The following is a 23,857-nucleotide window of genomic DNA, read 5'->3' as shown; positions in this document are numbered from 1 at the left end:
TGCCGGCTTGATAAATGCCTCTGAAGGGTTGAGGAATTGTGGCGAAGCGCAAGGATCTTTTCAAAATATGGCAGAAGGGAATGGAGACTTAAAAAAATATAGGGTCATTTCATCGTCATCATTTTCCCGTCTATTACGGCATCAGGTCTCTCCTGTGAGCTGTGGGCTCTGTTGCCACGGGCTTAACTGCACTCTGAACACCTCTGTGTGCAAAAATAAGCCTGGATGTGCAATTATTTTGCCTTTGGGACTGTCTATAAGATGTGGCTCAAAAATATGATCAGTGATAAGTAATGTTCAGCTTTTCACCTTCATTTTAGACCTATATTATCACATTTTAGTGGCTTTTTCCATCTCCATGTCACAAAAATGAATAATGTGACCTAAATTGAAATGGATTTTTCTGGAAATAGAACAAGGTCCCTGCTTAAAAAGAGGAATTACACAGATTATGTAACTGTCATATCATGTGCTGCCATGTTCATTGTAATAAAAACATGATTTCTTATATTATGTAACATATGTTTTATTTATGTCTAATGCAAATCTAATGGGTGAATTGAAATAAACATAGGACTAACATCATCCATGGAAAACCTAGAAAAGTCATGGAATCTCATTTTCCAGGCCTGGAAAAGTCATGGAATGAGTAAAATCCTTGAAAGTTTTGGAAAAGTCATGGAATTTTGTGGTGTGCAATGAAATTGTTACACTAATCTTGCGTGGATAACTGTCCACGCAATGTGCGACAATGTTTTGTTTACCATCACATACGTTTCTTTTTCTTTTTCTCCCCACACTTTGTCTCTCCCTCCATCTAGCTGGATTTATGTTTGAATGAAGTTTGAATCTGATAAAAACATCCCCTCAAAACCTCTTTAATGTGCAGTCGGAGCTCCATTGGTCATCTTTTAACAAAGTGAACTTCTAAGAAGTTGTAATTTTTAAAGCACTGTAACAGCCGAAGAGAAAATTAGATGGTCTGCTGTATAATTGGCCTCCCTAATGCCCTGACTATCTGTCTCTCTCTTTTCCACTCCTGTATCATAATTTCTTTTCTTTTTTTTTAATTCCACCCACTCTGATTCTCTCCACCTTGAGAGAGCAAAACACCACCTACTCTCTCACCTCCCACTTATATCTTTGCTTCATTTCACGGCAGATAGGATTTTTGATTCGTCACAGCTGTATTTGATAATGTGAAAGAGCCATTCTAATGGTTTCCTGCTCGGTGTTGTTTCTTGCTTTTTACCCTGCATAACCAGATAGAGGAGATGAGTCTCTGCTGCATTAGGCCTTGCAGAGCGCTTAATGGGTTTGTATGTGGATTTGAAAGTGTTTTCAAGAATCCAGTCGGAACAAAATAATTTTGTTGTGTTCATGGAAAAAATTAAGTAAATAAAAGGTCTTCTGTGGCCATTTGTGCATTCGCAGGCAAAAGTCAATGACAGATAAAATGAAAGTAAACAGGTTTTTGTACAGGCACATGTCAGTAAAGTAGTTTTTGTATTTTTGAGTTTATTACATTCGGGAAATGTGAAGCTTTTATGTATGTATATTTACCATATGTAGGTAGCCCAAGTAAATTAGTTTAAAATTGAATAAAGCTCTGCGATGATTAGTTTATTAGTTGTCAACTATGAAATTAATCAATAGATAATTTGAATGATTAAATCGGTTTAAGTGCTTCTTAAGAAAAAGAGTATCTGATTCCAGCTTCAAACTTCTTTACGACAGTAAACTGAAGATATTTAGGTTGCGGAGAAAACAAGATTTGAGGATGGCATCTTGGGCTTTGGGAAACACTAACTGACATTTCTCATAATTTTCTGAGATTTTATAGACCAAACACCTTATCATTAATTGAGGTAATATTCATTAGATTAGTCGACAGGTTCTTAAAAAGTTTTCAGTTCTATTTTATAAATATTAGGCCTTCAAAGCTATTACATAGCCTTAAATTTGAATTTGTGAGGACTTAACTGCCACAAACATATTATCTAATGTAATTTATCCATCTTTAATTTCCCTTTATAAAAATTAATCAAGCTCTTCTGTGTGAAAGTCCACATTTCTGAGATTACAAATCTTTAAACTTACACTGTCTTTTTATCTGTTGACAAAATTTAGATTAGCCTAACTCACCACTACTTACCTTTATACTTACCTGCAATGCTTGCAAACAAAAGCTTTTTGTCTTTCCAGTCCGTTAGCTGTCTTTCTGACAGACAGGTAGAGGTGTCAGCATGTAGCAGATGGTCTTTTATCCCTGACTGAGAAAATGGAGGACGGGGAATCAGAGGGAAGCAGTGCTAACTGTGACAGAGTCAATACCACAGCATGATGGACTTAACAGATGTTTTAGAAACTTAACATGGCATTCAACAACAACAACAAATACTCTAAACAACAGCAAAGTAGGTACTGCATGATTTTTAGAAATATTTAAGGATGACAATAGACATGAGCTCTTTTCGGCAGTGTTTTCTCCATCGGGGGTTCCACATTTCTTTAAAGGTGAGGTGTGTAGGATTTAGGGGCATCTATTGGCAGAAATGGTATTTATTTGCTTTAACAATTGTTTATATTCTCCTGAAAAAAAGAATTGTGTTTTCATTACCTTAGAATATCCTTCTTATATCTAAATACGGAGTGGTTCCGCTCTCAAAGAGTCCCCCATATTGTTCTACAGTAGCTCAGAATGGACAAATTTAACACTCGCTCTAGATAGGGACATTCTCGGCCACCATAGTTCTTGGGAGAAGTTTCAGTTCTGCAGCCTCACCACTAGATGCCACTAAATCCTACACACTGGACCTTTAAGAGGTCAACAAGAAGGACAGTGCTCCGGGTCTTCAGTGTAGTGGCTTTATTTCAGTCACCTTCCAAAAACATACCCTTCTTCAGGGCTTTCACAGCTTGTGAATGAGTGTTTATTGCTTAATCAAGATCTGTCAGCATTTGTTTAATCAAGGCTCAACATTCACGGTTCAACGTTCACCCTTCTGGCAAGACATCTATTTTTTAAAGACTTTGTCAGCATGTTAAAATCTTTATTTTATTGGTGTATTTGGAATTTTCTGTCTAAATGAGTTTGACTTAACACTCATGTGCTCAATCAGGTCAGTGCCACATTAAAAGGGGGAGATGCAAAAATATATATATATTTTTGTAATTTTGGAAGAGCAGCCTTGCTTTCTAATATTTTTCGACATGCTGTCAGATTAATACAGATGGCCAAATTCTCACTCAAAAGCAACATTTTTTAGATCGACGCACATGAAAAAGATAATCCTAATAGCTTGTTTGATGATATTTTATGGATACTGTTGGTAGTTTTGGGTTTGTCATGAATTTTGACCACAGGTCAGCCTGTTCAGACGTTTAGCACAAGTGAAATGTGAACAGGCCTCTGCTCTGCTCCCTGTTATTGTACTTCAACAGGCACAACAAGCCTTCCATAAAAACACAGGCTTTACAGCAGCCACATCTGTCAGACCCCAAGTACTCCCAAGGTCTCTGCTGTCGTGATTTCTCCCCTCCTTCTCCATACTTTGGTCACCTTTCCTTCACTCATTTTTTTCCTCACACTTTTCTTTCATTTCCTGTGCCTCCCTCTCTGTTACAGTAACTCATGTTTTCTGTCTTCGCTACAAGCTACGTCTTTTTAAGTGCATCCATCTGACGGTTAAAGTTATGTCATTGTATGCGGGTCAGACACATTTGGTTGAAATGAAAACCTCCTACACTCCACGAAGCCATAAATTTTTGGCAAAGATGAAAACTGACATCGCCCTACCGAAAAACAAAATGAGCAGTCTGAGAGTTCCTTCTGGCAAAGATGCTGGTGGGGGCGCGTCAAAAAAGCCGCCGCGCCACCGGCTGTGAATAGTTAGCTGAGTGTGCCCTGCCGACCCCGATCTCTTTTTCTCTCTTTCCCATCTGAATCCCCTGCTACATTTCAAATTCTCCTCGCAGCCACAGAAGTGTGACTACACTGGCTGCCCCGCTGTGAGAAGCATAACCACCAAACCACACGTCTCCCTCTGAATTTCCCTGCTTTAATGTGGGAACAAAAGCACGAGGCCAAAGAATGTCAACCTCAGCTGTTGTCTCACCAATTTCTAGCCAGCCTCCCCTGTGAAAACAACACATTTCTTTGTGTTTCCGAGATAAGAGGGCGTCCCATTTGCTTACAAATAACAACTAATGCTCCGCGTCTCTAAGAATAGCTGTAATTATCATGGACGAGAAACCAGAAACTTTAATGAAATCAAGACGCACGCCCCGAGCATCCTGGTTTGTCACATTTTGTTTCCAAAATCTCTAATTAATGGCGGCTTCATTTGCTGGGTTCTTATGCACCAAATGCATCTTTTTATAACATAATGTACTCAATCGCAGATTAACTAGAAATTAGGTTCTGTATATGTTGTTGCTGGTATGCTATTTCAGTAAATCCTGCTGGAAATGAATAAGAAAAAGAAATGAATTTGGGCTGTATCATTCTGTACGCTGAAGGGAATTATAAAAGAAAATATGTGTGATGAAATATGTGTGACAGCGGCAAAGCCAACTGATACAATCAACCTTTTTTCCGTGCAAGCTTTCATGCACACAACCTGTGTTTACAGGTACAGTGTGCTGACAGGTACGCTTGCCCATTATGACTCTTTCAATGCTGTCAACCTACATGTTTCCTGTGTCACGAGTCTATTTTCATGCAGGTTTCAGAAAATGTCACGGGGAATAATCATAACCACATGTGGTGTATGTATTGGTGACTGTTTTACACGCCTTCGCTCCATGTTGAGTCCGGCCGCTGTTCAGCTGTTGGACTGACATTTCCTTCCACTTTCTCCACCTGCTGTGTTTTTGACCCTGAAATGTTTTGTGGTACCTATAACCTCCCCCCTACTTCCCTCCCTCCCTCCGATTCTCTTACAGTCCTGTCACCCTCATCAGCATGTGTCCGGAGCAGTATGAGTGAGTATCTACGCCACCAGCAACAACACCTCGTTTCCAGACTGGAATGCCTTTTAACGACACCTCCTTTACTCCCCACGCACACACCCCCCTTTTTAGTCCTCACCCCCAACTAAGCCACGGCTGCACTGCATGTTGCCTGCCTGCATGGCTGCCCGACCCACTGGCTGAACATGCAACCGAAAAACTCACCCTCTGTCTCCTTTCCGTCACCTTCTTCGCCTCTCTGAAGCACCCAACTAGCATTCAGTTGCTCATCCCAGCAGCGGCTGCCAAAAACCATCCAACCGCTCCGTAGATCATCCTGCTCTCCTATTTCTCTCTCTAGGATCATCAGATTTGTTTTCTAGGTGATGTTGTGAAGGGCCATTAGGTTGTGTGTGTGTGTGTGTGTGTGTGTGTGCGCATGTGCCTGTGACTTTCTGTGTGCTAATGAGGTTGTGTGAGCATGCAGAATCTCATTCATCTCCATTACCCCATTCATTTCCAGGCTGTCCCAGTCACCTCAGCTCTCTCATGATGACACCCACTCCAGGATAGAGCAGTATGCCAGCAGGTACGCATTGCATTCCCCAATCATCATCATCTCATCATCTCAGATGCCGCGACGCACACACATAAAGACTTGCCAACTGTGTTTAAATGTTGCACATTTAAAAAGCTTCATTATAGAATGAAAAATCCACTTTTAAAGGACCACACAAAATTCACTTATAACTTTTTTTCCTCAAGGAGCACTCACATTCAGTTTATACTTACAATGCATTGCTATACAACAGTTATCCTCCTATGGTTGGAAACAGTAAATGCAGACAGGATGTTGATGCTCAACCAGATCTTTATATATTCATTTGGCGAGAGCAGTGAGACAAACGGAAACCAGTTGCTGCCTTGAAGTGATGGAAAATCGCACGGGTCAAGAAAAATGCAAATATGTGTAATTTTGTGTACATTAATTTTTTTTATACTTTATTAAATTCATTTTTTTTCACTCTGTTGTCAATTACACACAAGTCCGAACACACACATGCACAAACAGGACCTATACATGCACTAAGTGGAGAGATGTCAGAGTGGGGCTGACCATGACGGGTGCTCCGAGCGGGTGGGGGGTCTGTGCCTTGCTCAAGGGCACCTCAGCAGTGCCCAGGAGGTGAACTGGCACCTCTCCAGCTACCAGTCCACACTCCATATTTTGGTCCGGACGGGGACTTGAACAGGCGACCCTCCGGTTCCCAACCCAAGTCCCTATGGACTGAGCTACTGCCGCCCCAAGTAAAGTTAAATCAAGTAAAAACCCCAGACCTCATAAGATGCACATGTAGTGCATTGTTTTATAGGAAAACTCCCCAAATAATTTGTATATCCATTACTCACCCTGTTTTATGTTGAATTCATGAAGACAACTTAGCTTTTCTCACATGCCTGCATGATGAACGAAGAATCTAAGAACAGAGACAGATCTTTATTGATTGAAGTCATAAGGATCCATGTTAAACACCAGGTAATTTTAGAAAATCTTTTAACGCAGCCTGTGTACTATAATCCAAGTCTCATTTATCCAGTCATATGCTCAGTACTTCCCAAACAGACAGTCCTGTCTGATAGGGAGCTGAAAGGAAACTTAAACTTATCTATGCTCTCTTTAAAGCCAGACTCCATTCACAAAAACAGTAATTTTATCTTGCTGAATACAGGAGCTGCTGGTCCACTGCTGCCTGAATCTTTTTTTTGTGTGTGTTTTTGTGTGACTTTGGTGTTTCAAAGGGTTCAGATTCACCAAAGTCACACAATAACACAAACAAGCTAACTGATCAAGGCAGTGGTGCACCAGCTGCTCCTACGTGGGAAGTACTGAGCATACGACTGGATAAATGAGACTTGGATTATACTGCACGAGTTGTGTATATAAACAGATGTTTTGCTCTTGTTCTGTGACTTTAATTTATCATTTGGATCCCTTATTCACATTAGAGTCATGCAAGAAGTTCTCCTCAGAAGTTTAACGTAACACAGTAAAAGAAATTCATATACAAATGGTCATTTGGGGGCTGAGACATTTCTTTACACATTTAAAGAATTGTTGAGCTGCTGTAGATCTTTGACTCTACAGTAAAGCTTCCAGACAGTCCTACAATTCCAAATTATGTCGGATGTCTTCATTAGTTGCTCCTGTGCTTCTTGTAGGGGAGATGTTTGGTGTTTACTCTCAGTACACTGTGAAACAGGTCTCAAATTGACACTTTCAGGTCAGAACAGAGCATGTTCTGCCAGTATCTATCAAAGAACCCTGTTGCTTATCGCAGAAATATGAACTGACTTTACTGAGCTGTGACGTTACGAAGACAGAACGAAGGAAATAGCATGTTTACCACAAAATGAGGGAGAAAAATAAGCATTTTGCCCTCATTTACTGTCATTTGGAAACCTGTCTCAGCATGAAATTACAGACAAATGAGAGAGGCAAAAATGTCTCCCCCTCAGAAAGCAGCAGAACAACTGGCCATGAATCTGCTCACATTAATGCTCCACAAAGTTCAGTGTGACTTTAAATATAGGATCATTACTGTCAGCCTGAACTTTTTGATATATCCATAGTGGAAAATACTGCATCTCTAGATATTTTAGAAACCCTGAGTGCAGAGGAAAGTTGCTGCTGTGGCACAAGAAGTGTCATTATGTTTCAGTAGACTATTGCATTTCTTTTATTGTTCAGTGTCAGGGAAGGAACAAACAGCAATCACAGTATACACCTTTGAACATTGTGTATCTGCTTTTTATTTTGCGGTGAACCCAAAAATTAAATGTCAAATGACTGTCAAAGTCTGCTGGTAGCTGTTTTAAGCTGCCCACTTCAAATGATCCTGCTGCGTACATCAGCACACCCATGTACACAGTGTGTGATCTGCAGTTAATCATCACCAACGTCACAACACTAATGTTCTGCTGCGCTGAGATTGAAAACCTGTCATGTTTGATACGAAGATAAGTCTGAATATAAGGATCCCAAAGTATCACAAATCCCGTCTTGCCGCTTTTAATTAATCTCTAATCAGTCCAAAGCTTATCTTCCCTAAAGCGGACAAGGGTTACTTGTGTCAAAATGGAACCCGGCATCCTGCCACAAAAAGCTTTAATCATGACGGCTCGTCTGATGCAGCGCGCCTCTGTCTGGCCTGTAACCTTTCACTGGTCACACACCATTAACCTTCGCTCAGCGTCTCTGCCTGCATTGTTTTATCAGCAGTGACACAGACATGAGCCTCGTGAATTACAATTTTAACTGAAATATAGGACGCTGACATTGTAGATTATAGTGTAGCCTAAAGATTTGCATGGGGAAATGTGCCCAGTGATCAGTGGAATAATAACTTTAAATATCTCCCTCCGTGCATATGCTGTCATAGGTCAATTTCATTCTAAAGTTAAGTGTGTGTCCTTAATCTGCTGGTCGACCCTGCTGCCCTCTGTTGCAGAGCTCAGTAAATTAGGGGTGTAAGGGTACACAGATGTCACAGTTCGGTTCATACCACAGTTAAGAAGCCACAGTTTGGTACAGGTTTGTTACAGCAGGTTTGTTTATTTTGTGTTAATGACGGATACATTCCTCTTGCTGGGGTCTGACGTAACATTTTACCTACTGGCAACTTTGGTAAATTACTTTCATTATGAAAATTAGGAACATTTTAAACCCTTCTGTGTTTCACTTAATGAACACTGAACAAGCACTTTCCCAAAAAGCAACAGGTCACAACAGGCCATAAAACTGAAAAGCATCTCTTCTGCTATGAAACTGAAAAAAACAAAATATAATTAATAATAAAAAACAAAACTGGTGCATTAGGAGGAGAATTTTAATTAGTTCCACCTCAGCTATACTTGAACGTTCAAAGCACCCAAACATTTATCATCCATAATTGGCACATCTGGGTGATGCTGTTGAATGCATGTTAGGTTAGATGTGTCTCCATTGACACTGTCCTTGTTTTATATATAGCTCTCTCTCTGTTGCTGTTTCAGCTGACTGAGAACCCGCAGGCAGGTCTTCCTGCTCTGGCATTTGATTTGCGCTCACCACAATGTGACTGACTCACCAGTCCGCTTGTTTGCTTAAATGAACATATGCTGATAACAGCGTACGGCCAAAAGTTTCCGAGTGGAGCTCACGCTTGTGAACTTTGACTCTGTATTGCGTGCAGCCCCTGTGTTCTGCATGTGGCTGCAAGCACTGAACTGTGGCCCCTGTATCATGGCGGTTTGGTACGAATTCACAAAATGGCTGCTTTGTCTGAATATATGACCAGAAATCAAAATGTTTTACACACAGACACATGCACCAACACACTCAGACATTTCTGCTGTACAAATGTCTCCACAAATATGCTTGTGCACGCACATAAAAGACCACAAAGTTGTATTTAGTCACAACTTGAGTCATTCGTCATTTACCCTGCTTGGAGACTCCATTCTTTTATTTTTATTGGTGTGCTACTGTGGCATTGGGCTCCACATCTGTTGACATCACAGTTCTGCATTTTGATGAGACGATGGCAGCGTTTGAATGCTTCAGTTTGAACTTGTAATTAAAGCTTCAGTCACTGATGAGGGTTTCTTTCACAGGTTGGCTCAGATGGAGCGCTCCAACGGCTCTCTGCCCACAGACAGCAGCTCAGCCACAGGAAGCATGTAAGTCACCTCTTTTCACGTCCAACAGTTATATACGTTTCCACATGACATTCAATGTGACCGCACATTTCCATCAAACCTGAGCAGCAACAAAATCAGGTCCAGAACTGAGCCTAAGACATCTTCTGATACATCTCCCCGTGCACCGTTTACCTGTCCGGGTATCCCAAAAACTTTACTTCCCTGCTTTCAGTGTATCGAAACAAGCCAAAGATTTAATAAGGTCGCTTTCTGCGTTCCTGAAACGAGATCAGGAGAGAGCAAGTGAGAATTGAGAATGATTTTGAGAGAGCAAAAGAAGTGTGGAGTGAGAGGGGAAAAGAAGATGGGATGTGATTGAATACAGCGGGAAGGACAGGACTTTAGTAGAAATGTAATGGATTAGAGTGCCAACAATGAGAAGTGAGAGTGATTGGTTTCAGGATCTCTGATAACGACCACTTATCTTTGATCAGAGGAGATGAGGACATGGCAAACTTGAAAAAGGAAAAAAATCACAAAAAACGGGGGGAGAAGCTGATGAGGAGCACAGGCGCTGAAGTTTCTGATGTGTGAGTGTGTGTGTGTGTGTGAAGACATGTGCATGTCTTCTGTAGGCCATTTGAGTTGAAGGGCGCATTTGGCTCTTTTCTCGACTGAGATCCTAATCGGGGGAATGAGCTCTTGAGGTTCAAACGCCCTCTGAGCTCATGGACACACGTGTTCAAACAGAAGCACACTCACACTTTTTACTGTGTTCCTGTCTTTGGAGGAAATTACTTTCTGTCCTGATAGCCTGTTTTGATAAGGCTCCCGCAGATCACAAGATTTCCCACATCATAGATCGTCATCACAGATTTGGAAATCAGCAATGTGTGAAATGAATTTGCGCATGAGAATGTAGCAGATACAGGAGGGGGGTGCAGGAGATTTTTTTTTTTATCTCAACAATTTCAAGTAGCACAAAGCAAAAAATCAACTTTTTTACACAAATGTGTTCAGAAGTGTTAAAAAAGTGTGCACACAGAGGGTGGAGAGATTCCCAGTATGCCATATAAACAAGTTTTTGGATTTTTAAAAAAGGAGTATTGCAGCACAACAGTGAAAAGGCACATAGGAGCACGGTTAAAACCCTTTGAGCATCTCGAGTGAAGATGAAGTGAAGCAGCGAGCTTGATTCTGTTGTAGGTTGTATCCCCCTGCTGATGTCTCTGCATCGTGTGGACCACTGCTCCCACACTTCACCTTCATCCGACCTTGCCGCGTAGAAAAGCGGTTTTAGAAACAGAAGGTGTTCGATTGAAGACTCCCAAAAGCTCTCTTCACTTTTCAGCTGATCAATAGAAGGACGGGAGAGTAGCAAGACAAAATGTGTTGGTGAGCAGGAGAAGGTGGATTTATTTTCCGTAATGCGAGACAAACACATTATCCCCACTCCTCCTTGCTCCATTGTGCTTTGTACTCGGGCTTATTTAAGAGAAGAAGCCATTATCTTTGCCAGCTCCGGAACAACACCGACGCCGGCACACACAAGTGTGTAGAGCACTAATGAGGTGAGGGAGATGATGGTTTGATGAAGGCTAATGGGTTTAACAGCAGAGGGAAAAAACACCCACCAGGGCACATTTAGAACATAATCATAGTTCTTGTGCTTTCACTCACTTTCACATCAGTGTCATTTCTGTAAGATTTGCATCCGGCTCTGCTGCAAAACAACAACAGCCACAATGTAACTGTGAAGACAATAAAGTGCAGGATAAAAAAGAGCTAATTTAAATGCAGATCACAAACAACTCCAGAAGTAGTGCATTTTCCCAGCACATATTTTTAACAATAATGGCTGTGTCGCACAACAAAGCACCTGTGTGTGTATGTGTGCTGCATAATTTACATTTCAGGAAAGAAAATATCCTTTTATGAGCTGATGTACATTTTTTGTAATGCAAAGCCACATTTGGTTATTATTATTATACACAACCAGGCTCTCAATGGAGAACATTTGGGTTTGAGACACAGTATATAATTTTATTCATTGCAGTCTGAATGAAGGCTGATACTCACTATTATTTTTATTATCGACTGATCTGCTGATAATTTTCACAATTAACTGATTTTTCATTTATTTGTTGTATAAAATGTCAAAAATTATGCAAAATGCTCATATAACAGTCTCCCAGAGTCTAAAGTGACATCTTCGGTTTGCTTCTTCTGCCCAGCCATCAATTAAAAACCCAAAGAGTCTTCAGTTATTATCATGAATGTCAAAAAGAAGCAGCACGTTCTTACATTTAAAGGGAAGCTTCACCTGATTTGCAATGAGATGAAACCATTTTAGAACTGTGAACTGACGGTCTCAGCAACAACTCCGCTGGCCAAATCGCCAGCGGCTGGTTTTAGAAATGAAAGCACATCGCCTGTTTCAACAGCCAATCATCCCCACAGAGCCCTCTGTTTTTGTCCTCAAGCTGTGCCGGTGTCAGACGGTGGGTCGCTACTGCTGCTCGCTGTATGTGCTTATGCCCCCTCCACACACACACACATTCTCATTGACTGATTATTTGCTGCTGGGTATTTATATTATTTAGGCGTATTTATAATGAATGCAGTCCATCTGATGCTGTTTCATCACTACAACAAATGCATCTGTAGCCAGTATCTCACTATCATGGTCCTCACTCATATTTTAAGAAGCTACAAATTATATTCAGAACAAAAGTACAGAGAGTTGTTGCATAGAGATGATACACCATCTCGTCTAGTTGCATTGGTGTGAACCGGCAGGTTTTTTACAACGTTGCTGAATGGCACATTACAAATCGTTGCCTGTTTCAACTCGTCTCGTCATGAATCTTTGGTCTGAACTGGGCTTAAGACAGTCCAAAAACAGAAGTAGACATCAACAACTCTTTGTCAAATCCATAAACTAGAGTGCTAAAACTCAAATTTTTGATGTCATAGGGTATAAAGTCTGTAGCTGCTCCATAGACACTGAATAGTAAAAGATGGTCTAGGGGACACTGAGAGCAGACAGGGAAATGTTCTGAGTATTCGGGTACATTTTCTGTTGCAGAACTGAGAACACTACAACAGACTAAAGCTCATTTGGGTGTAAAAAAAGAAATAAAAATTCTGTGGGTCCACAAAATCAATCTCCCATTTATTGTCTATGGAGCAGCTCCATACTTTTTTACCCTGACGTCACAAGTTTGAGATTTACTTCTCTGGTTTCTGGCTTTGAGAGAAAGTAGATCATGTTCAGAAATATTGATTGTACTTTCCAAGGCAGTGGAAATAATATTTTGGAATTCTTAATTTAGGTGCTGTTCCCCTTTAAGAAGCTGAAACCAGCAAATGTTTGACATTTTTGCTTGAAAAATGACAACGATTAGACGATCATCAAAATAGTTTGCGATTAATTTCTTTTCGGTTGATTAATCGACTGATCACTGCAGCTCTAGTCTTCACAGTACCACTAATTAGTGAAAAAGTATTGGCTGCGTCCAGTTTGTCTGCTGTTGTAGGTTATTTTTTTGTTCAGAATAATTAACATATTTGAATGGCTCTTGATTTTGACAGAACCAAGAGATGTTGAGACCTTTGTGATGAAAATTAGTACTTGTGACAGTCATCATTACAGCCTGCTTCATTCGCTGAGAATAATTTAATTGTACACTTAATATACATCTTTGCGGGGATGTTTTTTTTTTTTGTAAGTCTGCTGTGTTTAAATGTGATAACGCTCGCTTTATTGTTACTGCGCTGCAATAAAATGTCATTCACTGTAGTTGTGATTGAAATATGGGCTGTTTTAAAAGGCCAGAATCTGTCTGCAGACGTGTTTTAATATGCTGACGTGTCCATCAAGCCCTACTTTTAAGGAAAAAGTAACTTGTAAAAATAGCAGTATTGTGCTTTATATATACACAGCTAAAGTAAAACAGCCCACTCAGCCATATCTTGTCTCCAAAGAGGAAGCTGCACATTGTGTTGTCAGAAGATTTCCTCTTCTTTTTAATGCCTTTGGTTTGGAGTGGCCAATTGTCTCTTTTTGTAAGATTTATTCTTTTTCCGCCTACAGCTGATTTCACTCAAGCCTCTTTGTCTATCACATCATAGCTGCTGGTTGTTTGTGAGGAGGACACACACACACACACACACACACATAGAAATGATCCCCATGCTTGACACGATGGTAGAAGGTGCCTTCTTGGCAGTGTTTAAGCTTATGAAAACATGCATAGTGCAACATGGATGACTGCGTTTACCAATTACATGCATGTTTGGCATTTGGCTTGTATTTTCTGATCGCTCAAAGCCTGCAAACACTGATTTGGACTCGCTGCCAGCTGTGCAGTGATATCAATAATTAGTATGTGTGTGTGTGCGTGTGAGAGAGAACTCTAGAGATAAAGTGTGTGTGCCAGTGGTTTCAGTGTTTGTGTTTGCCATTTTGGTCTTGCATTGCTTTTATCTAAAAGGGAATCCTTAATTAGGAAGTCGGTGTTGCCTATTTTCTCTGACCTCCAGCCAAAGCGCAGTGTTGTCATCAACGCCTCGGGACGTCACCAAGGAGTGAGATTCCCCGCTTCGCTTTTTCCAGCCTGGCTTTTTTTTTTTTTTGGTTATCTCTGGCTTTCCAGTCTTTCCCCCAGTGCTGTCTCTTTTTCTTTTTTGTCTTTTGATATTTTGCCCTTTATTCACATCCCTCTCCTTTAATTTCACCAGCTCTTTTCTTTTTTAAGCCCCCTTTCATCATGCCCTGTCCTCCCCTCTTTCTCTTCTCCTCCTTTCATCATTTTTAGTCGTAGTCTACTCATGTTTTACCTTTGGGCTTAGGCAACCTTCAGATTGAACACTAAGCACAGAGGTAAACACTGAAAGACCTTCTTTTTGAAGCCCCTGCATCATAAACAATACACCTGGACTTTATTGTGATCAGTCCCCAAATGTGGAAGTCCCACAGAAAGCAAGCTTTTTAATATCTTACCAGAGGGGAGGAATGAAAGACTTGTAGACCTGTTTCCCTCTGTCTTTATCTCTCTCCGTTTCTCTCTGAGCTCAGCCTAGGCAGCTGATAGTGCTATTCAGCTTGAGAGGAGCTGCTTGCTTTGTGATATGTTAGCGAGGCATCAGGCCCAGGGACCATTGTTGTCAGGTAAAGACTGTAAAAGTCCCCTCAGCCACATCCCTGCGCACCCTCACCAAGCACCACGCTCACGTTCACAATGCATTGCAGCTAATAGCCTAGGCATTCATCACCATTATTCATACTTAATTCTTCTCCCACACTGATGCTCTTCTTCTTTCATCTCTTTCTTCTCTGTATTCCCTCCTCTTCAACCAGCACCACACTGCCCAAGCCTCCCATCCTCTCTCTTCCTTCTCCCAGTATTCCAGAGCAGGAGGTTGTGAGCCAGCTCTGCCTCCTGCCTTGCCCATTTCCACACGTAATGATCCCCCTTCCTGCTGTGCTCAGGGCTCCTTCTGCCAGCCATAATGTCCTGTCGCAGTGTCTTGTTGCCAGGGACCTGCCTAATTGGTCACTCAGTTTGGGCAAGACCCCCGTCCCCCTAACCTCAGCAGACATCAGTGCCACCAATATTCAAGTTTCTCTACAGGAACTAAGCCTTTCTTCATCATCCTTGTCTCTGTTGTCACAGCGAACCCATATTTCAAATAGAAACCTGTGTGTTTGTGTGTGTGTGTGTTGGTTTATTGCTCCATGTTGCAGCAGTGGCAGTGTGAAATGTGACATCCTGTCTCTGCCAGATTTCTTTGTGTCATTTATCAGTAACTCAGCAGTGTCAGCATGGCTTCAGTCTCAACGTTAAAGTGAAATTGATGATAAACGACACATATAGCCCAATTTACACTGGACTAGTGTTACCTGGGAACCTCTTGTGATTTCTAATAGTTGCAGAGGTCGTCTATGATCTTAATCCTGTGCAAATCTGCCATGTCTGTAATTCATACGTTCATTAATCGTACCCGCTTATCCTGTTAAGGGTCACTGGAGGGGGCTGGAGCCTATCCTAGGTGACACTGGGTGAGAGGCAGGGTATAACCTGGACAGGTCGCCAGACTGTGACACATAGAAACAGACAACTATTCACGCTCACATGCACACCCAGGGGCAATTTAGAGCAAATTTAGAGTCCCCTATTAACCTAACCTGCATGTCTTTGGACTGTGGGAGGAAGCCAGAGAAACACTGACACATGGAGAACATGTAAACTCCACTCAGAAGGGCCCCAGCTGTTATATCCATAATTTGTCAAGTAAAAATGTTAGCGCAAATTACCTACCATATTTTGCCAAATGCAGAGGTCGTGGGGTAATATTAGTCCCACATGAATTGGCATCTTAGTGATTTTGGGTTGTATTTAGATTTATCTGAGCCTGTTTTCTGCCTCTGTCCCTGTTAGAAAATTATTGAGGCTGTGTTGGAAACAATAAGTGAAGGTTTTGACCGCATTTTGGGTGCAGGAGGCTCATCTCGCTACACAGTATAGAGACCCAGTTGACGGAAGTGCAACCTCAAATCCATCAGAGGAGCAAAATCTCTAAAGATGATGAGATGGATGTGGCAATGTGTGGCAGCGTAGGTCATATTTGTTTAAAATGGCAAATGCACCTGCCCTTATATAGCGTCTTTATAGTGTTCACACTGCTCAAAGCACTTCTACCCTACATTTCAAATTCACACACTGGTGGCTGAGGCTACTATACAAGCCGCCACCTGCTACTCAATTTTTAAACATTCACGCACACTCACAGTGGTGGCACAGCCTTTGGGAGCAGTATGGGATTCAGTATTTTGCCCAAGGATACATCAACACACAGGTTGGAGGAGTCAGAGATCGAACAGCTAATCTTACGGTCAGTGGACGACCCGCTCTACCTCCTGAGCCCACATTTAGAAGAAAAAAAGGATGTTAACAGTGTACGTCTGCACTAGTGGTGCTGTGTAGTGTCTCTGTGTTGTGAAGAGTGGAGTTACAAATGACTGTGTGCATCATATCCTGTGGATAATGTCAGTGTGAATACACTGCACAAAACACAGGCATGGGGGTATTTTCTAAATCACATGAGGTCTCCTGGTAATACTTGTCCTGTGTGAATAGGGCTTTGTGTGCATGCATATGATGAAAGCTCTGTAAGAGTTTTCAGAAAGTTAGATTAGTATAAGAAAAGAAAAGTAAAGACAAAGGCATAAAGAATGTTTGGAAGAAACTCTATGAAAGAAAAGGCAAAGAAGAGCTACTGGTTACATGAGATAAAAAGAAGCAGGGAAACAAACATTACTTTAATTGAGAATATTTGAGTTCCCTGTTTAGAAAGTTTAATTTACGTCTCTTTTATCATTTGTGCCTTTCATTTTGGCAAAATATATGAAAAGGTTCAACTTGACACAAATCCCTTTCTTAAAGAAAAGAGCTCTCTAAACTTGTGCTTCAAATCACACGGGGAGCTTAGGCTGGTTAATGATAAAACCCCTTTTTCTTACTTTAATGTTCGTGGAAGGCTCCTGGCTTGGCATATTATTCCTTTTATCTAAAAAAGAGGTGAAAGCTTCATTCTGTGTACCTTTCATTAGCTATCCACTCGCCGCAGTCCTTGGTCATGAAATAGTATAATTACCGTCATCTCTGAGAGAGAAAAAGCGTCCTATTCCTAACCTCTCGTATTATACATGCGGTGATAATAGCATTCTGAATATTTTCTGAATACTCATTGATTGTCTCCTATGGTGAAATTCAAGGGTGTCTTATGTAAAACCTGAGACGTTTCAGTTTGCCAGCTTGCTCTCCAGAGCGTATTTGATTAACTTACTCATTACAGCCAGGGATTATGCACTCAGCTATGGTCTGGCTCTGATAAGAGTGTGTGAACCAAGTTTATGGCAAGTCACCGCTTATTTTAAAAGGTGCAAAGAGTTCCTGCCTGCATGTCACTGTTTGAGGTGTAGCTTAAAGTACAGCACAGTTTCCAACTCAGAGGTCAATGCAGCACACAGCACAACACACAGCAAATAGAGAATAGCTTGTTCGTCATTGCTACAAAGCTAAAGTTCGTCATTGCTATTGATGCAAAGAAAGTTGCACCTACCTAAACTAAATTACCTTCCTTTTGATATGTCTAATGGTTTACACCCTCTTCACAGCAAATGAAAATACAGTATCAATCATTTAAAGAATTATTCCATTGTATTGCAGTATTCTCATAAACTCCATTGTAAGCTAGGACTGGGACACAGTTTTTATAGCTAAATATTTTTATTATGGTAATTATTGGTGAGGATGAAAAGGCATCAGTTTCGTAGTTATTTAATAGAATGCTTTGTAAATAAAGGTTTTAAATATATTGTCCAGTGGATGCGGTTTTAATATGCTGTGTGTTAAATTAAAAGGTGCGTGTTTACATTTTCTAAGACAGCCAGGCCTTCATCATTTGTGCATAATCATGGTCTAAGGCCATTCTAAATTTGTTCATAGAGTACAAACAAATTCGGGAAAGAAAATATTTCTGAATCCCTGATTTGTGTGGAAAACGTTTATACCCGCACAGTTGTAGCAAAGATTTGTGCTTACGTACTGTTTGTGAATGAGGCCCACTGAGAGGAAGTCCAACAAAGCAAGAATCATATGCAGTCAGGTGACCAGACCGGTTTTAAACACTCACAGTTTGGTGAACAATTAAATTATCACCAAACTGTTTGCCATAAATGTCCTTCACAGTTTATGACTTTGCAGTTCAACCCAACCCACCTTAGTTAACATAGTTATGCACGCACAGTTTTCTATGCAATGATTTCACACTTGGTTTTAAATCTATAGTATGTATATATGTATTATAAGTGGCAGCAGACCTTTTGTCTGTAATAGTTTGGCTCCAGGTATATTCTTTTTAAAGTTACGTAACTGCTGGATGTTAACGTCACAGAATGACAGCCTGAGCACTGCTAGATGTTTGGACAGGGCTGAATCCATGAATAAAAATGGCAAAAAGTCAGCAGTGGATAGAAAGCCACACGTGGAGTCACCATGCCACTAAACTTTCTCAGCCAAACTTTATTTGAGCTGTCAAACTGGCTGTGGAAATTACAGTCACTCTGGCAATGGAAAGGACTTTTAAATAACAGTCTGCCATCTTTTCTTTTCTTTTTTTTGTGTGTGCTTGTGTGGTTGTCAGGTTTTAGTCTTCAAGGCTCAGGTTGTGTTTCAGGATCAAGGTGACAGCTGGGCTTTGGCAAGACCTGCCACCCCTTTTCAGATCACTGAGATAGCACATAAAGAGATCGACACATACACACACACACACACACATTCAGGTACACAACAGCAGACACCAATAGCCATTTCTCCTTCTCTCCCTCCATATCTCTCCATCTGTCTGCCAGGCTTCTCCTCTTCTCTGCTCCCTCCATCTCCTCACGGCCCTCCCTTATTCCCGTTATCAGATAGTAGAGACTGACACATCTGTGTTCCACCAGTGATTGTGGAGTTTACAGCGTGGCAGACCTACAATAGCTAAAGATCTAATATATCATGGCAGATACCACAATCTGTGTTTAGATTAGCTTTGTTGGAAGCTGCTGTTTCTATTTGTGTTTACAGTAAGCTGGCTTTTTTTCCCTCACAAGTGCATTTGTTACCACCCAAAGGCTGTTTGATGTCATCTGACCTTTATTCGTGAGAGAAGACAATGAAACACTGTGGTGGCATCAGTTCATTAATTTTACTGCCACATATTTAGTCAAAACTGACCTAAAGGGTAAGTTTGGTATTTTACAACCTTGACCCCATTTTCCCATGTTTCTGTGTCTAAATGACTAATGGGAAAAACTATTTTTGAAATTGGTCCAGTATTGAACAAGACAGGCTGCAATGTAAACCCTCAGGGCATATGTGTGCTGTAATTTTAACTCCACTAAAAGTTGTTTTTGCCCCAGACAGGCCAGGTTATTAGTCCAAGTGTCTGACAACATGATGGAAAGGATCCCTACAGACTTAGACCTTTTTGTGAAAGAATATGACCATTTTTGTTTCATCAGACACCACCCCGTTATCGCTGGCGCCTAACACTTCAGACTCCATTTAAATAAACAGTAATTTTCTCATCCTGAAACACTCACACTCACTCATTCAAAGTAAATAGCAACAAAATAAAACTCACAAAAATCACCTTGGTTCATCTTTCCACTGTTCCAACAATTGCCAACTCTGGTTTGGTTGAAATAAACCCTTAATTCACCCAGTTAGATGTGAAAACATGCTGCAAATTACTGTTGAATTAAATGGAGCCTAGTGTGTTTGGCTATGGAGATTTCAGGGCTGTTTGTGGTTAAACAAAAATGAACTTACTCTTTAACAAAAAGGTCTATCTCTGTAGGGATCCTTTCATAATGTCGTCAGACGCTTACAGTAAGCCCCTTTACACTGCACAAAAACCCACTCACACTTGCTAATATCTGGCTTTTGTATTAAATGGGAAAGATTACAATAAGCATTCACTCCCAGGTCAAATAATTTTGCAGTAAACTTGGGTATTTATTAAATACCCAAGTTTACTGCAGTTATTCATTCAGAGCCGGAGCTGTTAAATTTTGTTGGCCCCAACTCTCATCGACTTTGACCAGCAGTTATGGAAATACAACACCTTGGTGGACTTGCTAATTTTAGCTTCTTTACCAGAAAATACAATAATGAGCTGCCACAAATTACCATCCGTCTTCTCACACAGCGCACTTGTGCATCAATCCAAATTTAGTCGATATGGAGTTTCAAAGACAGACTCAATTAGTAAGAAATATGAACAAGAAGTAACCATCGTAACATTTTAACTGTTTACTAACCTGGACTTTCCGTGACATTGAACATGACACACCAGAAAAATAAGAAAGGCATACTTGTCCGCCTGCAGAGCCGGGTACACTGCTCTGGTCTATAGGCAATAGAAAAGTAGCCAATCGCCTATTTTTAGTAGGTGTTTTTCTGTGTTTAAAAAACCCATATACATGCACTAATTTTGGTGGAAGTATTATAATAGCAATCTGAGCCTGTCAGAGGCAAAAACAAGCATTTTTATTGGACGTACATTGAGTGGCGAACATGCCCTGAGTGGTTACATTGCAGCCTGTTTTGCCGCGCCCAGCTACAGTCCTTGTGCTCAATACTGGACCAATTTTAAAACATTTGTTGCCATTAGTCGCTCAGACAGAAACACAAGGAAAAGGATACAGGTTGAAAAATACCAAACGTACCCTTTTAGACTAGAATTTGAATTTTTGGCAATTATTTTACCATATTATTATAACTCTTCTTTAGGAATGTGCAGTTTTCCTAATAACAACATATGAATTTGTCACAGACATTCAGAAAACTAGACATCTAATGCTAAAGCAGGAGCAATTAATCAGTTGAAAGCTAGCAGGAGAGATAGGCACAGCTAAACCTAACCATAAACAAAATTTACTCAATGATTTTCCCCAGCTGCCATATGTAATTGAAAAATATACATTTTGATGCAATACAATCTTGGTAATTCAGTTTGTCTGCCACATAACTTAATGAGGCAGTGGCTAGACTCCTGCTGAAAGGTATGTTTAGCAGAGGAGCAGCTTTTGAAATCACGGTTGAATGCATTCAATTAAAGATGCCTTCACTGATTTCAGTTTACTGTTATTTATAGTAGACACACACCTAACAAAAGAGACAGATATTTAATCTCTGTAGTGATGGACTTTAAATAATCAGAATGACGTTTCTCTCCTTAAACAGATTAGAATGGTGATAGAACATTTTTGTAAATACCGTTTCCTCAGATCTGCTTTTTCTTTTACTGTAGGTCTTTTGTAGTTTCTTACATAACTTAACACGCCTGAAGGGTGTAAAATGAAGGATTACAAACATCCCTTTTGTTCTGCAGTTTGTTGGCCAGCCTGAAAACTTTAAACTCTTTTTTCTCAATTTCCGTGCTTCTGTAGTTTCTGTTCTCTGTAGAGCAGAACTGTTATATGCTAATTTCTAAGCATCCATTCCAAGTTCCAAACATAATGATTTGCGGTAAGTAAGTTACCATAATTCTTTTAAACTGCAAAACATTTTTTCAGTTTCCGCATCATTCATGTGCTGAAAAAAGACCTCCCTGCACAGCTGAACAGAAGGTGAATTGAGCAGACTAACGGGGACAAGATGTCTGAGCTCCTCACTCATCACATAACTCTGCACTCACTCCCCACAGGGATGACGAGCATGCCCTGATCCTGCAGTACTGTCAGACGCTGGGTGGGGAGGGCTCCCCCTGCAGTCAGCCCCAGAGTCCTGCCCAGATCCTGCAGGCTGTGGAGAGGGAGGAAAGAGGCGAGCTGGAGCGGATCATAGCTCGACTGGAGGAGGAGCAGAGGTAAGGCATTACAAACGTGAATCCATGTGGAGAGAGGGTCGTTAAGCTCCAGAATATAAGGAAAATATCACTTATGGTTGGACAGTTTTCGTAAAATGGGCAGTCAGGTCTGAGTTGTGGTTTCTTCAAGTTAAATAATAATGATAATAGTTATATGGAAGCAGAATTTTCTACAGTACATCAAACTCAGTGTTTATCTTTTCCTTTTCATTGTCGCTCTGATGTTTGCTCACAGTCTCTTGGTGTCATTTGAGTTCATATGCTCATTGTCACACTCTAGTGCACAGTACATAAACATCCACACACTTCCCGTACCCCTAGTGTGTCCCGCACGCCAAGTCCTTCCCCGGTTTGATTAGTAAATGGAGATGGCTTAGAGACAGACTCGCTCTACAATCTATTGTTGTAGTGGTGCTTTTGCACAGCCAGTGGCTCGACTGGAGTGATTTAACACTGATTACACACACACACACACACACACACACACACAGGCACTCGGGTAGAGTGAGGTTGAGAGAGAGATAGCTTTATACTGCCAGACTCATAAATGCCAACTTAAGTAAAGCACGGCAGCTTATGGTTCTGCACTGAGAGAGGGGAGGGGGGGTATGAGGAGGGAATGAAGCAAGAGATTTGGCAGGGGGTCCTTTATGTTTGTCTATCCACTTCAAATAGGATTTCACTGAGAAAGCAGAAAGCAGAGGTAAACATGACTGTGGTATTTTTGTTTGGCCCCCCACTGTGAGGGTTCAGGAAGGAGTCTTTTTTCAGGGCTCTGCTTGAGAGTCGTTCACTGATAAGAATAATAATACATAACCACATTTGGTAGTTTGTTGTAATTATGTAATCGTAGTAAGTATCACACAAGAGAGAAGCCTTCCAGGGCAAACAGTCGCAGCGTTACAAAAACAGCACAGCACTAATATTTATAAATCTTGACAACAATATGTAATAATTAAATTAAAGCCCAGTTCTCAGAAACATGAGTCCTCTGATCTATTTATACAAGGCTCCCTGGAATACATCACTGTCAAGTTAATGGTTACACATTGTGACAAGTCTCACTGCTAAACAAGCGAGTAAAATATTAAAAACATTATTTTAAGGGACCCTTGAATACTTATATAAAAAACAAAGCAATTACATCAAATCAAATATCTGTCAGATATAATAATATGGTCTCAGTTTATTTGATTTGCTCCAAATCACCCAGCCCTATATATCCTATACAGTAGACACATGCATACTGACACCTATGTTTCTGTTCACAAGTAAAGTACATCGAAAACATGTTTACATATACAGCTCAGATACGCACCTTTTGAACTGAGTATATAAGGGGAGAATGACAGTAACCTTGAGATGGATAGAAAATGAAAGAAAAAATCATAATGTGTCTTAGTTAGGCTACGAGTGAATGCAGCATAAGGTGCTGGCATGGATTCGTTAAGTCTCTGGAACTCTGCCGGAGAGATGAAAAATATTATTCCTAAACACATTTGGCGTTTTGATGATGGCGGTGGAAAGTGCTGTCTAACACATCTGTCCAAAATCACCCACAGGTGTTTAACTTGGTCTAGATCTGGTGACTGTTAAATTCATAGCATATGATTCACATGATTCTCATACTCATCAAAACATTCGTGGCCTATGGATGGAGGCATAGTCATCCTGGAAGAGACCACTCCCATCACCATTCATTTATTTATGGTTTTCCTTTTACCCAACTGTAGTTTTAGTCAGGTTTTGGGACACTCACAGGCACCAGAATAGCTTCACTGCTCCTTGGCAGAGATCATCC

At 40.7% G+C, this 23,857-nt stretch overlaps 1 protein-coding gene across 11 annotated transcripts in view; it reads left to right on the top strand.

The window, feature by feature from the left end:
- Nucleotides 1-23,857, top strand: part of utrn (utrophin) — a 242,762-nt gene that overhangs the window by 209,001 nt on the left and 9,904 nt on the right. For 10 of the 11 annotated variants that reach the window (XM_050059022.1, XM_050059014.1, XM_050059021.1 and 7 more), the window contains 4 exons: nt 4,948-4,986; nt 5,477-5,542; nt 9,607-9,672; nt 21,895-22,056. In XM_050059022.1, the coding sequence (XP_049914979.1) occupies nt 4,948-4,986; nt 5,477-5,542; nt 9,607-9,672; nt 21,895-22,056 (333 nt within the window). The remainder of the gene's footprint in view (nt 1-4,947; nt 4,987-5,476; nt 5,543-9,606; nt 9,673-21,894; nt 22,057-23,857) is intronic. The other variant, XM_050059018.1, reaches the window with a different exon arrangement.

Source organism: Epinephelus moara, chromosome 12, assembly GCF_006386435.1.
Source record: "Epinephelus moara isolate mb chromosome 12, YSFRI_EMoa_1.0, whole genome shotgun sequence".
NCBI classification, from domain to species: domain Eukaryota; kingdom Metazoa; phylum Chordata; class Actinopteri; order Perciformes; family Serranidae; genus Epinephelus; species Epinephelus moara.
This window is presented reverse-complemented; position numbering and strand designations above follow the sequence as displayed.